Source organism: Saccostrea echinata, unplaced genomic scaffold, assembly GCF_033153115.1.
Source record: "Saccostrea echinata isolate AGI-Se365-2 ecotype Australia unplaced genomic scaffold, CSIRO_AGI_Sech_v1 ptg000029l, whole genome shotgun sequence".
Taxonomy (NCBI): Eukaryota; Metazoa; Mollusca; class Bivalvia; order Ostreida; family Ostreidae; genus Saccostrea; species Saccostrea echinata.
The window spans coordinates 31,641,655-31,658,502 of record NW_026889778.1 but is presented as its reverse complement, the minus strand read 5'-3'; the positions used below and the strand labels follow the sequence as shown (position 1 = coordinate 31,658,502).

Here is a 16,848-nt window from a genome sequence, read left to right as displayed (position 1 = left end):
TAAACAATAAAACGCTTTCTTTGATGGTTCACATGGGAAATGCACGGCGCAAGCATTGCAAGGGGTGTTCACCGTATTGTTGACAGACCAGGGTCAGAGGTCATTACATGTATTTACATAATAAAGCTATAAACCTACAATAATGCTATTGATTTCACTACACTCCTAAGAAATATAATGTGAATTTTTTGCATGGAATCAAATATTTCTTTGCCCTTAGTTTATGTTTCATATTTACCACGTTATAAATTTCAGCAGTGAAGGTAATAGTAAACATGGCGAACAAATTCAAGTTGCAATCATTTAGACACATTTCAAATTGAAAATATCGGTTATATTGACGTTTTTTAATTACTTCGATTTATTTCAAAGAACAAGGTACGGTTTCAATACAAATCTTGCCCTGTGTTTTTCTTAAAAATAAAAGTGATGTAAAAAATTAAAACTCATGCTTTTTGAATTATTGAAATTCCATGCAGAAAGATCATACAAATCTTTTTTCTCACATGACCTTCCAAATGCTAATTGTGACGTCATAAACTTGTGCATTTTCCCATATTTTCTTAAAAAGTTGCAGAAGACATCAATTTTCAATGGAATTTTCTTTCAGATAATATTGTCCACAGGCATCGCCCACAAAGATTTTGAGATATGTGATTTTTCAAAGAATTTTACACAACATATCTAAAAATTAACGTGGGCGACGGCTGTGGACACTATTTTCTTAAGGAAAATAACCCTTGATATGGGACATTTTGAGGCTTTTTCTGTTTAAAATAGAGAAATGCATCAAATTAATGACGTCATATATCAAGAATGGTACTCCATCATGCTATATTTTTTCCTGATTTATTACAGTCATATACTCAACTAATATTTAAGCCAGTTTCAAAACTTTTTGAAAACATTAAATTTTTAGGGCACAATAAAGCTGAAACCATACCTTCTTCTTTAAGAAATGAAAATAATGTTATTGTAATTTTTGGCGGAAAAAGAATGCCTACTTCACTAAGATGTTATTCTAGCTGGAGTTGTAACACCCCCCCCCCTTCCCCTCAAAAAAGCATAAAATATAGGAGGGATAAAATAAAATCGGGTAGTTACATTAATATTGCTCCTACGATCATGAGCTTTTTGCCCCCGTTGAGATGGCCAGAGACATAAATAACATATAATAAATATGTCTCCGAGATGGCGAATGATTACCCACGTTGCCACAATATCACATTTGTAATGGATAAACTCAGAAAGATAATACAAATATGTGTAAATTTTCATTGAAAATTTGCTACATATTCTGTTCATATATATTTATGATTTATGATTTCTTATTAGAGAAATATAAAATAACAAATATAACTTAGTACTTCTTTTGTCTTGAACACCGTGATTTAGCGTGAGTGTAATGCAAATGCGCAAGATTGTAAAATCCAAAAAATCCAGATGATTTCCGGAATTTTCTGAGGAATTTTCGGTGATTATTAATTAGCCAGGGTTAATTGAGAAAAAATAAAAATAAATTGGTAATCTTCAAGTACCAATTATGTTTAAAATATGTAAAACAAATGACAGTACTCTTCCGATTTATCGGTATTAAAGGCCAAAAATTCGAGTCTATTATTTTAATATAGTAGTATAGATTTCAAACATTGTTACAGCTTTGCCTCCAGAGATTACCAATTGGACGAAATTGGTCAGAGTTGCTGCTGGGAATGATGCAGTTTTAACATGTGAACACAATGGGTATCCGACACCAACTCTTCAGTGGAAACGAGGTCCACAACTTTTAAATGGAGACAGATACAACTTTACACAAAATTCAATAACAATTTTTGTAAGTAATACTTTATAATTTTATTCAATTGAAATTTTAGCAGCTATGATAGGTATGGTTGTAACCCAACATCAACCCATTGAATTGAGAATGGAATCATTATCCTAGCATCTTTTACAGATGTGATGGACAATGGTCATTTTTGTGTGATGCCATGAGCATCAGGCAGTGTACAGATAATTTTTTCCATGGTCCAGAACTAAGTGATCATACTTAGTGAGCTAGAATTTTGTGCCAGCTGATTTACATGGGAATTTATTACCTGCATTTTAACAAATACAGTTTGCATAAGAAAAATCATATTACTTATGCAAAATAATGAAGTGTTTACTGGATACTACCTTCAGTTTTTTTTGCATGCATCTGTTTATTATTTCCGATTCTTTATACAGACATGTCTGTGTAACATTTTTATGCCCCCGGATCGAAAGATCCTGGGGGTATATTGTTTTTGTCCTGTCTGTCTGTTTTTCTGTCTGTCTGTGTTCAACTTTAACCTTGCCCATAACTTTTGATTGGTTGGAGCTATGACTTTCATATTTCACATGTGTATTCCTTGTGACAAGACCTTTCTTTGGGTATCATCATATTTGACCTTTTGACCTTGACCTTGGAGTTTGACCCACTTATGCAAAATTTTATGAGACTTTAACCTTGGCCATAACTTCTGAACAGTTGGTGCTTGGGGTTTCAAACTTCACATGTGTATTCTTTGTGACAAGGCCTTCCTTTGGATACCAACAACTTTGACCTTTTGACCTTGACCTTGGAGTTTGACCTACTTTTGAAAAACTTTAACCTTGGCCATTTTTTTAATGGTTGGAGCTAGGACTTTCATACTTCACATATGTAATCCTTGTGACAAGACCTTCCTCTGGATACCAACCTCTTTGACCTTGACCTAGGAGTTTGACGTACTTTTGAAAAACTTTAACCTTGGCCATAACTTTTGAATGGTTGGTGCTAGGACTTTCATACTTCACATATGTAATCCTTGTGACAAGACCTTGCTTTGGATACCAACAACTTTGACCCTGACCTAGGAGTTTGACCTACTTTTGAAAAACTTTAACCTTGGCCATAACTTTTGAATGGTTGGTGCTAGGACTTTCATACTTCACATATGTAATCCTTGTGACAAGACCTTCCTTTGGATACCAACAACTTTGACCTTGACCTTGACATTTTACTTACTTTTAAAAAACTTTAACCTTCGACATAACTTTTGAACAGTTGCAGCTAGGGCTTTCAAATTTCACAGGTGTATTCCTTGAGACAAGACCTTATTTTGGGTTCCAACATTTTTTATCTTTTGGCCTGGATTAAGACTTGCATTTGAGAAACTTTAACCTTCGCCATAAGCTGCCATATGGGAGCATCAGTGTTTCACAAACACATCTTGTTTCTGCATAAATTCTAAACTAAACACCTTCCATTTTAACTTGATCAATTCCATTTGATCAAAAGCTCTGTATGGTTGTTAAGTACAAAAAAGACAACTGAAATCTATGCATACTTTAAACACTTTATTTTCCAATTCTTACCAAATGCTTGTTAAAGAAACCATTATATATCTGGCATGTCTTAACAACTGTTTGTTAAGAACACGAAAAATAAGCTGAAGGAATTCTTAAGTAATTGCTTGTTAAATAAAATTAAGTAAAACTGTTACACTTTTATACAGAGTTTTAACAACTGTTTGTTAAGACTACCCAAAGAATTCCACAAGATATATTCTTAACAACTGGTTGTTAGAAAAGCAAAGGAAGACAAACAGAATAAAGTCTTAACAACTGCTTGTTAAGAATACAAAAAGAATTTCACAAGATATTTTCTTAACAACTGGTTGTTAGAAATGGAAAGGAAGTCAAAGGGAATAAAGTCTTAACAACTGCTTGTTAAGAATACCAAAAGAATTTCACAAGATATATTCTTAACAACTGGTTGTTAGAAATGGAAAGGAAGTCAAAGGGAATAAAGTCTTAACAACTGCTTGTTAAGAATACCAAAAGAATTTCACAAGATTTTTCTTAACAACTGGTTGTTAGAAATGCAAAGGAAGTCAAACGGAAGAAAGTCTTAACAACTGCTTGTTAAGAATACCAAAAAAATTTCACAAGATATATTCTTAACAACTGGTTGTTAGAAATGGAAAGGAAGTCAAAGGGAATAAAGTCTTAACAACTGCTTGTTAAGAATACCAAAAGAATTTCACAAGGTATATTCTTAACAACTGGTTGTTAGAAATGAAAAGGAATTCAAACGGAATAAAGTCTTAACAACTGCTTGTTAAGAATACCAAAAGAATTTCACAAGATATATTCTTAACAACTGGTTGTTAGAAATGCAAAGGAAGACAAACAGAAAAAAGTCTTAACAACTGCTTGTTAAGAATACCAAAAGAATTTCACAAGATATATTCTTAACAATTGTTGTTAGAAATGGAAAGGAAGTCAAACGGAATAAAGTCTTAACAACTGCTTGTTAAGAATACCAAAAGAATTTCACAAGATATATTCTTAACAACTGGTTGTTAGAAATGGAAAGGAAGTCAAACGGAATAAAGTCTTAACAACTGCTTGTTAAGAATACCAAAAGAATTTCACAAGGTATATTCTTAACAACTGGTTGTTAGAAATGCAAAGGAAGACAAACAGAATAAAGTCTTAACAACTGCTTGTTAAGGATGCTAGAAGTAGGTCCCTGGAATCCTTTTAAAATTTGTTAGAGACCCGGACAAAAATTGACAATGAATGAAAATGAATGAAGAATAGCACATACAAGTTTAAAGAAATATTCTTAACAACCAGTTGTTAGAGGAATAAGGTTAGGCAACTCAGGAAACATAAGAAAAATGTCTTAACTTTAAAAAAAAAAGATTCCTGATTCCTGAGTAAGTCTAAACCCTAACAACTGCTTGTTTAGAATCTAAGATAGCTTCACGAAAAGTCTTAACCCTAACAACTGCTTGTTAAATATAGCTTCATGAAGAAGTCTTAACAAACAGTTGTTAGAATACAAAGGGAAGTCAATTCAGAAAACTGAAAGACAAATGTCTTAACAACTGTTTGTTAAGAATTTCACAATTAGTTAATATGTTTAATCAGTTATTTGCAAAGAAAATAAGTCTGAAAACAACTGATTGCTAAGAATAGAATATAAAGGTAATTATTCTTAATGATTGTTAGAGAGCCAAGGGAAAAAAATTAGAAAACAAATTAGAAACAAGTCTTGACAACTGCTTGTCAAGAAAATCAGTTTTAGAAATATCGATTAACTGTTTCTAATTTAATTTAAAAACAAAACAGTCTTTAAAAATATGGCTAAAATATGGCTAAAATATAAAAAACAATAAGATAAAAATAAACATATTCATATCTAAAATAACCATTTGTTATGGGTATCATTAATATTAGGGGAAAAGAATCTTTAAAAACTATTTGTTCAGAATATCAGAAATTAGTTCACGATATCCTCTTAATTTACTGGTCTAGAAAACCGAGATAGAAATTGTAAATTAATTACAATTTCTAGCAAGTGTCTGTTGAAAACATGATATACAAATTAAAGATGTATTCTAAACAACTCATAGGAGAAACTAGGTAAAGATCAGGAAACATAAGAGTACGGGTTGTACAAAACCGCTAAAATAAACCAAAGTTATATGTACGAGGGCTGTTTGAAAATTATTGAGACAATTTCTTTTGCTCCACAAAGGACAGAGATAAAATCATAAAAATTCGTCAACATTTTATAAAGAACAAATAAAAGAATTGTGCAAAATTTCTTATTTATAGGATAATTAAATAAGTTCCGGTGAAATTATAAATACGTATATGTCTATTGACCTGGAGCAGCATCGCTACGTCACTTTAACGTCAGGTCTGCCGATATTTTCTCATTTTGAAATGATCGGGAAGCGTTCAATCTACTTTCTCTGTCATTGCATATAACATTCAAAAATTCAAACTGTCTCTTATAATTCTTAAACGATTCCTTAAAAAAATAAAATAAAACGCGTTCTGATGCTACCCCAGTGTAAAATATACACGAAGTGTCATATACAGGTTGACTTAGTATCATGCAGTACCGAGTTATGCAACGCGGGTCAACGTTATTTAGTCCGTAATAATTGATGGTCGGCCGGAGCCTTTGTTTTTACTCTGGTTGAATTATTTGTAAGAAAAAAATATACCAATGAAAAAAATAAAACCTTAGACATGTTTTATTGCGTTGTTATTGTTTTAGCAGGTCGTTTAGTCTGGACAAGAGTTCTCAATACCGCTACACAAAATTTTAGGTATGCTCGCTGCTCCGCCTTGACGTCAAAATCCGTTTTGTTGTCATTATCAGATTGCTATATCGCGCCTAAATTTTTTGTATGATCACCGTATTTCTGATCGAAATTCAAGAAAACTTGCACGAAATGAAGTCAAAATAAAAATGAAAAATTATATACATAATTTGAATTATTTTCTATCTTACTATGGGTCCACTGGGAGTTTTAACGTTGGTGTTACATATTTTCAATATCTGATTTCGTGACTGCGCCTGGTACCCCTACCATTGACACATTTATATACCAATGAAAAGAGGAAATAAAATATTTTTAAAATGTTTCTTGCTTTTATTAATTCTTAGTGTTTGTCAAACGTATATGCAAATTTTCACCGAAAAACGTTCATTAGAAAGAAGAATATACACATTGTCTCAATAATTTCCGAACAGCCCTCGTAGCTTTATACAAGTCCTAACAACTTCATATTTGCTTCTTATTACGAATATCAAAGGCCACTTTATAAAAAAAAAAGAAAAAAAAAACAAGTTAGTGAACCAAGCCTATTCAGAAAACATTTTAACAAGTATTGTTAAGTTAAATATACAGCTTAACAAATCATTGTCTTAATTTTTAATGTACATATCTTACCAAATAATTCTGTCAATAAAAGTTTCTGTCTGTGTTTCAGATTCATATTTTATGGTCAGGGATGGAACAATTTTTAAAGATAGATTCAATAGTAAAATAAGCCTTTTCTTGCTTCTAGGTATGCTTTGATCAATAAGGATCTATTTGAATAATTTTGTATTAAATTATATTTTTATAGACTGTTTTAATCATTGCAATTTTCTCTTCTTTAGATGAATTAATATGAATAAAAAACACTGGAAAATTAATATAAAATTCAAGTTATTCGATTACTTCACTGAAACAACAAAACACATTCTTGTGTAATTTGTGCTTCACAATTCTTCTTAAAAGACTTCTTTCAGGAGTGCAACACAAATGTTCGAATTACCTATTATCAAATATGAATTAATAAAAAAAAAAAGTGAAGAGTAGAATGCTTCTGGGTGACTTTTGATTGCATACAGTGCTTTCCAAATGATCGAAGTAATATACTGGTATCCTATAAAATATACTTTCAACTTCTAATTACAGTTTATTTAATATTTTTAGTTAGTTTTGTGACATTAAAAGGAAACATCTTGTTTTTAAACTTGGTGTTGACAGAACTTTGAAATTTGGGATTTTTATTTTAAATTTTATTATTGTCAGGAGTGTAACAAAACAATTTTATATTTATCAATGATCTTTATCTCTCTTCTCCAAAAAGTAATTGCAGAAAAAGTTTGAGTATTTGTAGTTGAAATTGTTTTATCTATCAACAAATGAAAGATAGTTTTTGATATTTAAGGGCTAATTCACTGAAAAAAAAAACAACTTAAAACCATAGCTTAGATATATATAAAAAAGCAAATAATCATTTTTTGAACTCAAGAAACTATAAAGAACTTCTTATCATTTACAAAAAATATCAAAACAATGTACCCATTTACAAACTTTAATTTGAAACTGTAACTGACCTGTGTTATAAGACTTAAAACAAAATTTAAATATGAGGGGAAAAAATATCAGATATCAGGAGTACCAAAAAAGGTATAAATGTATAAGAATCACTGCAAAGTATTTTCTAAAAGAAAACTTGAATACCATACTCTTCTTTGTTTTGACTTAGATTTGAAACGTTTACTAAAAAGACAGGATGTTAATTAAAGAAATCATATGTGTATGATATTTCTTTCATATTAAAACTTTTCAAATCATACAGGAAACAATAAATGTAAATTAAAAATCAAAAAATTAAATTTTGGCACACATACAGACAAAAATCAAGGTTTAAAGAAAAAGAAAACTATAATTATAATACATAAATTTCAATTATCTGGTAATTTTTTTAAATATATTTTTTGGGAACAATGCATCAAACAATCGATATTTTTTCTTGAGATGATTTTTTTATCATCGACGGAAGGTTTTTGTTGTTTGTTAATTTGAACGCATATACCAAGCAGGATCTAACGTTGACATTGATTACTTGTCCAGTGCCCTGAAAGGAATTCTTTTTTCTTCTGAATATTGCTAGTTCCATTTTCTTCTCCACAGAGGTTGCGGATTTTGCAAACAGAAAGCTTTGTGGTAGATATCTTTGATAGGACCATGCCTTCTTTGTCATATTTTCCCCAATCTTCTCCAAGTTGTTTTGTGAAGACCTGTAAATAGTGTGAAATAGTTTCACTTAAACTGAACTGCTTTTTTCACTATATGTGTCAATTAAATTTTTGTCAAAATGAAATGTCTGATGGAATAAATATAAATGAATGATTTCATTTTTTATGTTTATTTATACGAGTATATATAAAAAAAGGGCTTGTTAAAAAATAAACTCGAAAAAAAAGTAAAACCATTTGTGTGCATATATAAATTTGTAATTATTGCATGCAGATCAATAAACTCAAGCCCATTATCTGGCACATAGGAAATCGTCTAAGATCACTACACATTCATCTACATTGCTTCTGCTCTCTCTCATACTTTTGATAACTCTTCAGGCAAGCAAATAACGCTGACGTAAAGCATGTATCATTTGCTTTTATTTTTTCAGCCCCAGTAGTAGGCTGCCTTGTGGGTCTAGTCTTTAATACAATGAAAATGAAAAAAAAAAAGCTTTCAGCTTTTGAAATAGGCATGTGGTTTGTTGTCGTCTTTAAATTTGTGGTATTTCAAAGCAAAAAAGGAGGGATAAGGGCGTTTCATCAATAGAAAAAACTGACCCATCAAATTGGAAAACAATTGGCAAAAATCCTATTCTATCAAGATGGAGGGGGGGGGGGTCATTCACATTTTCAGGAAAAGATTTAGAACAAAATCATGAGGGATTTCGTCATTGCTAAACAAAAAGAAAAGGGGGATACCAGTCTATGAATGAAGACCTTTATATCACAAAGACAAGAACTTTATTCTCATAAAACTAGTTACAGATGCAGAGAACAATAATTTAGACAAAAATGTAGATGACAATGCACATTGCGTGGAAAAAATTAATCAGAACAGCGAACTCTCGAGATAATTTTTTGTATAAATTTACAGACCCTTATCAACTGTTTCTTTTTGCAATTTTAAACAGATTCGGATTCACAGTATAATAATAAGATAAATATAATGACCTTGCTTGTTTTAGTATTGCATCAGTACAAATTAATAAATAATGAAACTCATCACCAATTTCATTACAATTACATAGGTTTCAGAGTCTTAATTCTCTAGGAACACCGTGCCATCTGCTTGTTTAAATAGGGAACCTAGTGTTATTAATTCTAAATTTCCAAAAAAAAAAAAAAAAAATCTCAGTAATTTCAATGGTAAAATGTCAAAATATTTCTCAAAGGATAATGTACTTTTAAATAACCTGTAAGTAAGTGTTTTTGGTGTTGGACATTTCACTAGACCATGATTGTTTAAATTGATCTATAAGAGAATGATATAATCTATTTTTTAACCATTTGACATTTATCATTGATATATTTCCACATATATGATAAACCACATTCATTTAAGATTTGTTGTACAAATTTATTCGATGGTGTTTCATTTATATTATTTGACGATGGATATCTTCCCAATTCACCGTATACCATTCAATTAGGAGTAGATTACTTCCACAATTTAGACATGTTTACAAGATTTAAGATGTAGTTTTTCAATTAAAAAAGAAAACCCCATATTTTACAACCGAATTGCAAAATTGGTTTAAAAGCTTTATCGAAGAGGTCAAGCTTGCATTTTATAGATAAATCTTGTCCTTTACATTTACTAATTACTCCAGACTTTGCTCTTCTTGCTTTGTCATACTACTCTTTTATATTCATATTAAATGACACAATTTTACAAAATATAACATCAAGATATCTGTATTGACTAACGACTTCCAGTTATGGTACTTCATTATATCAAAAAACAATACTGTGATTCACTTTACCTCTACCAAAAATAACAATTTTATTTTTGTTAATATTCACCTTTAAATGCCTTTTTAACAATATTTAGAAAAAAATTCTAACTGATGCTGAAAATCATATTGGTCTAACAAGATATACAGTTTCATCAATAAGCTAGTATTCTATTCCATTTTATCTGACAATGTTGTTAAACCATTGACATCATTTACAACAAGAAATTCTTCTAAATCATTGAGATACAGTGAAAACAGAATGTGTGACAAGTTATCACTCTGTCTTACCCCATTAGTACAAGGGAAAAAAATTTGAACTCTATTACAAAATTCTTCAGACGTGATATTTTTGTACATATTTTTAATTATTCTAAAACACTTTCCATCTATATTACAAAATCTTCTTCCATAAACCTATATGCCAGAAAGAATCCAAAGCTTTTTCAAAGTCAATAAATGTACAATATAATTTCTTCAATGATTTGTAAATTTCTATTTTAGAATACAAATATAAATGATCCTGAGTGGAAAAATATTTGCAGAAGCCAGCTTGATTTTCCAATAAAAGAGAAATGTTTCTGTAGTAGTAGTAGTAGCAGCAGCAGCAGCAGCAGTAGTAGTAGAAGTAGTAGTAGTAGTTTATTTATTATAGTGACATGTGTTACATGTAGTTCTTCAGAAGTAGATATTTTTCTATACATTTTTATTTATTGCAGTTCTTCAGAAGTAGATATTTTCCTATATATTTCTATATACGACTTTGATCCTCCATTGTGGCGCCGCCCTACCCCCGGGGGGTATTGATTTGAACAACCTTGAATCTACACTACCTGGGGATGCTTCCACATAAATATGATCAATCAGGGCTTTGCTTTTCCTGAGAAAATTTTTTAAATTTTTCCTATATATTTTTATGAAACTTTGATCCTCCATAGTGGCCCCACCTTACCCCCGGGGGTCATGATTTGAATAAATTTGAATCTACAGTACCTGAGGATGCTTCCATATAAGTATGACCAATCAGGGCTTTGCTGTTCTTGAGAAGAAGATTTCTAAAGATTTTTTGTATATATTTCTATGTAAGACTTTGATCCTCCATTGTGGCCCCACCCTACCCCCGGGGGTCATGATTTGAACAGACTTGAATCTACACTACCTGAGGATGCTTCCTTATAAATATTACTTAACATGGCTTTGTTTTTCTTGAGAAAAGTTTTTAAAAGTTTTTTTCCCTTTATATTTCTATGTAAAACTATGATCCTCCATTGCGGCCCCGCCCTACCCCCGGGGGTCATGATTTGAACGAACTTGAATCTACACTACCTAGGATGCTTCCATATAAATATAACTCATCATGGCTTTGCTTTTCTTTAGAAGAAGATTTTTAAAGATTTTTCCTTTATATTTCTATGTAAAACTTTGATCCTCCAATGTGGCCCCGCCCTACCCCCAGGGGTATTGATTTGAACAACCTTGAATCTACACTACCTGAGGATGCTTCCACATAAATATGATCAATCAGGGCTTTGCTGTTCCTGAGAAGATTTTTTTTTAATTTTTCCTACATGTATATATTTCTATGTAAAAATTTGATCCTCCATAGTGGCCCCATCCTACCCCCGGGGGTCATGATTTGAATAAATTTGAATCTACACTACCTGAGGATACCTCCATATAAGTATGACCAATCAGGGCTTTGCTGCTCCTGAAAAGAAGATTTTTAAAGATTTTTCCTATATATTTCTATGTAAAATTTTGATCCTCCATTGTGGCCCCGCCCTACCTCCGGGGGTCATGATTTGAACAAACTTGAATCTACACTACCTGAGGATGCTTCCACATAAATATAACTCATCATGGCTTTGCTTTTCTTCAGAAAAAGATTTTTAAAGCTTTTTTCCTTTATATTTCTATGAAACCTATGATCCTCCATTGTGGCCCCGCCCTACCCCCGGGGGTCATGATTTGTACAGACTTGAATCTACACTACCTGAGGATGCTTCCTTATAAATATTACTCATCATGGCTTTCCTTTTCTTGAGAAAAAGATTTTTAATTTTTTTTTCCTTTATATTTCTATGAAAACTATGATCCTCCATTGTGGCCCCGCCCTACCCCCGGGGGTCATGATTTGAACGAACTTGAATCTACACTACCTGAGGATGCTTCCATATGAGTTTCATCTTTCCTGGTCCTGTGGTTCTTGAGAAGAAGATTTTTAAAAGATGCTATTAATTTTTCACTAATTCTTTATTATCTCCCCTTGAAAGAAGACGTGGCCCTTCATTTGAACAAATTTGAATCCCCTTCCCCCAAGGATACTCTGTGCTAAGTTTTGTTGAAATTGGCCCAGTAGTTCTAGAGAAGAAGATGAAAATGTGAAAACTTTACAACAACGACGACAACGACGACGACAGACAACGGACAAATTTCGATCAGAAAAGCTCACTTGAGCCTTCAGCTCAGGTGAGCTAAAAAACCAATAATGTAAGTTAATATGATATAAAGAATTAAATAAAAAGGAATAAATAAAGGGGAAAATATATTTCGGTGTTTATTTTAGAGTGAAGCGATAAACACCATGCGATTTTATGAACATTTATTTTTATGAACAGTATGTCGGCACGATCTCAATGCCGTCAGCTAAAGTAACCGTATGCGTCTCTTTAAAGCACAAATCTGAATAATATTGGTATAATTTTATTCTACAGACATGTAATATTCTAAATAAAAATAAATTAAAAGAGATAAGAATGTTCGCTAAACACGCTGAATTTCTTCTCTCGTGCATTTGACGGGTCAATAGATTACATATTTAAGTATACTGTTAATTGCATCATGTGGGTGAATCGTAACTTATTTTTAGTGAAAAGGTAATTCGCTTTGCCGAAACGTGGTGTGCCAGTTTACGTGCATGCATCACTTAAGAAATTGAAAACATTTCATGTATTTTTTTTTTCTTCTGACAATTTCATTACCCGTAAATAAAATATTATATAAATGCTACGTTTGATTTAGTTTTAAAAAATTGCAGGATTTTCCGATTTGTTTAGTTAATTTTCAATTTTTCATAAGCGTTTTAGCCATTTGCTTTCAACAATGCACATTTAGTGGTTATTCACTACTAAATGACAATATTTCAATAAAATTTATTTATTTTATAATTTATTGTTTTACATAAAGACTATTTTCTGGAAAACTCTTATAGAGAACTCAATATCTCTGTTTCGTCACATTTTACTATTAACTTTCCAGTCTTTACAGAAGAAAGTGTTATTTGATAGACTGGACATAATTTATAGTCTTTCGGGGGAGAAGCACCACGCACGTTTACAACAGTCATCAGGAGAAGAAAGAACAGGATTTCATTAAACCACTTTGTGTTTGAAATGCCTCATTATTTCACTTTCACATGGGACCGTACGCGAAAGCGCATCGGTATGATAGGATTTTTCACCCGAACTGTAGTAAATGTTCCTTGATAAGAATTCACAGTGAGATAGATATTTAGAGCATTGTGATCTTGCAATCTAAATAACAACTTTACAACAATTTAGTATAATGAAAAGTACACTTTGGATCTCATGATCTAATGCTGCACCAGAGAAATACATCTATTTCAAAATGTGCTTCTATTTAATCGCATTTATGTGTGTTCTGTTGAGATTTGCAAAATTAGCACTTGTTATTTTTACAAGTAAAGATGCGAAATTAATTAACATGATGAATATATATATATATATATATATATATATATATATATATATATATATATATACATGTATAACATGATAAAATTGCTATTCATATTACGAGATATACATTAAACTTTTCAACAACGGATTTTGAATTTTGAATTTTAAAAAGTGTGAAGGAGAGAGAGAGAGAGAGAGAGAGAGAGAGAGAGAGAGATGAAAATACTCGTCAACTCTCCGGGCCCATGAAATACACTAAATACAGATACATTCGAAGTTTGTTTTTAAATTAAAATTCAGAAGAGATTCGAGACCTATGGTGGGTAGATCAAAACATTTGTTTCTGTAACATTAATACACATAAATACAGTAATTGTCCATCTCTGGTAAAGGTATCACGAATCATGACTTAAAAGTGAATGGAGGGCAGGAAGGGGGGGGGGGGGGGCTGTTAATCAAAACTTGCATACTAATTACATGTATTATTCAGTGAATTTGTTATCGTTAGAGGCCATGTCTCCATTAGAATAGACTGTTTAATTCTACTTTTAACACAAGATTTTCTCCTTGTTTGACTTTATTGTTCATATTTTAAAAGATTATCAATATATCAACGACATCGTAGCATTGTATAAATTAAATGTTATTGTGTATGAACTAACGTTTTTTTTTTCTTTTAAACTGATTCCTATGTATTAAATTATGCAACAAATATTCCCCTCTCCCCCACTTTTTTTTCAAACATACAAATTTGAAAAATGCGCATATCATGGAAACGGAAAAATCTAGACACTTTGAGAATGTAATTTTTTTAATTGGAATTATATAATGCATATGTGATCTTTGAAAGGAACGCTTCAGATTTCGCCGGTACAAAAAAAAAATATGGTGCATATGTTGAACTTTTGAATCGTTATATCAATCAATTCACATTTTTTTTTAAATATATATAATTATATATATTTTCATAACAAATGTACAGATACTAGTATTTTTTGTTTGGTCAAATTAAAACATGCTTATTTTATGTGGGTGTCATGTCATTTCATGACTTTTTATGCCGGGTAAATAAAGAAATATATGTTAAGAAAAGTCTTCGATCCAAAGATACTTCACTTTTACCCATCCCATAGCAACAGCAAGGAAATTAGAAAGTTGGTACAGTGAATATTTATCAGCCGTAGAAAATGAACCCTTTCAACTTGCTCCCACTCGGGAAAACACCGTGTATTTGATACTATCAGTAGAGCTGTAAAACGAATAGATGATCCATTATTTTCATTCACTTAGGTAATTTGAGAGAATTTATCAATGAGTATGGAACTTTGAAAGTAATTGACTAGAAACTTGCAAGAATGCTGAAATTGCATGATCATTAAATTCTCAGTTGCTTTGACGTGGCATGTAACATTAATAAAGAAACTTTAAGTTGTATGTAACGAACGTCACGAAAATTAGATCTTTCACGCTACTGTATTCTCGGGTGTCGCAAAATGCATGTACATGTTTTGTTAGAAGACGTAAGTATAAAGGATCTTATTTAAACTCGTGTTTAATAATAAAGAAATCATTAAAATAATACAATCATTAATTCTGTAGAAATTCCTCACATCAAACAGTAACATGTATATATTTTACAGTTATCAAAACTTTACACGTTATATATTTTAACCTATCCCTTTTACATGTAAAAAAAGTTTCAACATATTTTATCAGTAATTAGTTGAGATTTTTGTAAGTTAGATTGTCCTCTCCTATATACAAAGAATATAAACAAAAATGCGCGTTACACAAAAAATGTAAATAAATATCTTTAGAGTGCGGGGTATGAAATGGTTTATAAGAACAGAAAAATATTACAGAGGGAAGAGGGTTGTAGAAGAAAGAGAAATGATCATCAAAATCATCAAAATCTTTTCATTTTATTTTAGATTTACTTGTGCAAAGCTTTAAAATGTTTGTTATTTAGGCGGCCCACAAATGGGTCCTCATGGAGGATAATATAAAGGGCTAATATTCATTTATTATTTCTTATGGTGTGAAATAAAGCGGATCTTAACTCATTGTACATTTTAAAATGCAGAAAATAAATCTCGGTGTTTTCGTTAATTAACCCACAGGAATACTGCGTTTATCTAAAGGACTTATTTTAGATATATCTGATTTTATATTTATACATTGATGGTAAATGATAAAGTTTTAGCGTAACAAGATTTCCTATTCCTTGAGAAATCGTTTATTTAAACCCAAATATATTTTTATTAAAATATTTTAAGTACGTCTTTCAGATTCTAGCATTTTATGCGATGTCAATTATGCGAGGAAAAAGTAACAGTTATTAGCGGAATACCAGGCTATTCAATGTTAGGAAAATCTGACCCTTTGATGTCTGTGATGAGTGTTTCGGACATCTGTCTATACAAGTTAAAGGCGACCGTCGAAATGATTCTAGTGCTGCCATTGGTAGAAATTAATGACAGGCTTCAGCCAGCCTATCGTATGCAAAATAAGATTAACATGGTAACATTTCCCGCGAAAACTTACACTCTTTCAGAAATTCTATTATCCTGTGTTCTGTTGAAATCTCCGAACGTTCTCTATACATTAAGGTAAGATATCTTTTAATTTCTATTTTTTTTTATGTAAAAGTAAATTAGATAGTTCATCGATTCATTAAAATCTCTTTAGTTCATGAGGGATCAAGCTTAAATAATTTTGAGGCTTCAGGTTGTACCATATTATCAAAATTTAGGACATCGTCTTAGCAAAATTGTAGAGCTTAAATGTTAATTTATCATTTTAAATAGATAATTTAAAACAAACTTCGTGGAAGAAGTACTCCTGTTTACATTTTTTTAAAAACATTACTTTATATATAGATTTGTAGTATATCTCTATGATATATACATGCAGAGAGCAAATATCTTCATTTTCACAGGTCACAGGTCATTACTTGACCTAATCACACTGCGCAATCATGCACGGATCTAGAAGGGGGGGGGGACCCCTGGAATTTGCAGAGTTATTA

General features: G+C 31.3%; 1 protein-coding gene across 2 annotated transcripts in view; it reads left to right on the top strand.

The window, feature by feature from the left end:
* Positions 1-16,848, top strand: part of LOC133195808 (neuroglian-like) — a 594,903-nt gene that overhangs the window by 210,898 nt on the left and 367,157 nt on the right. For both annotated transcript variants that reach the window (XM_061331757.1, XM_061331758.1), the window contains exon 11: positions 1,659-1,834. In XM_061331757.1, coding sequence (XP_061187741.1) covers positions 1,659-1,834 — 176 coding nt within the window. The remainder of the gene's footprint in view (positions 1-1,658; positions 1,835-16,848) is intronic.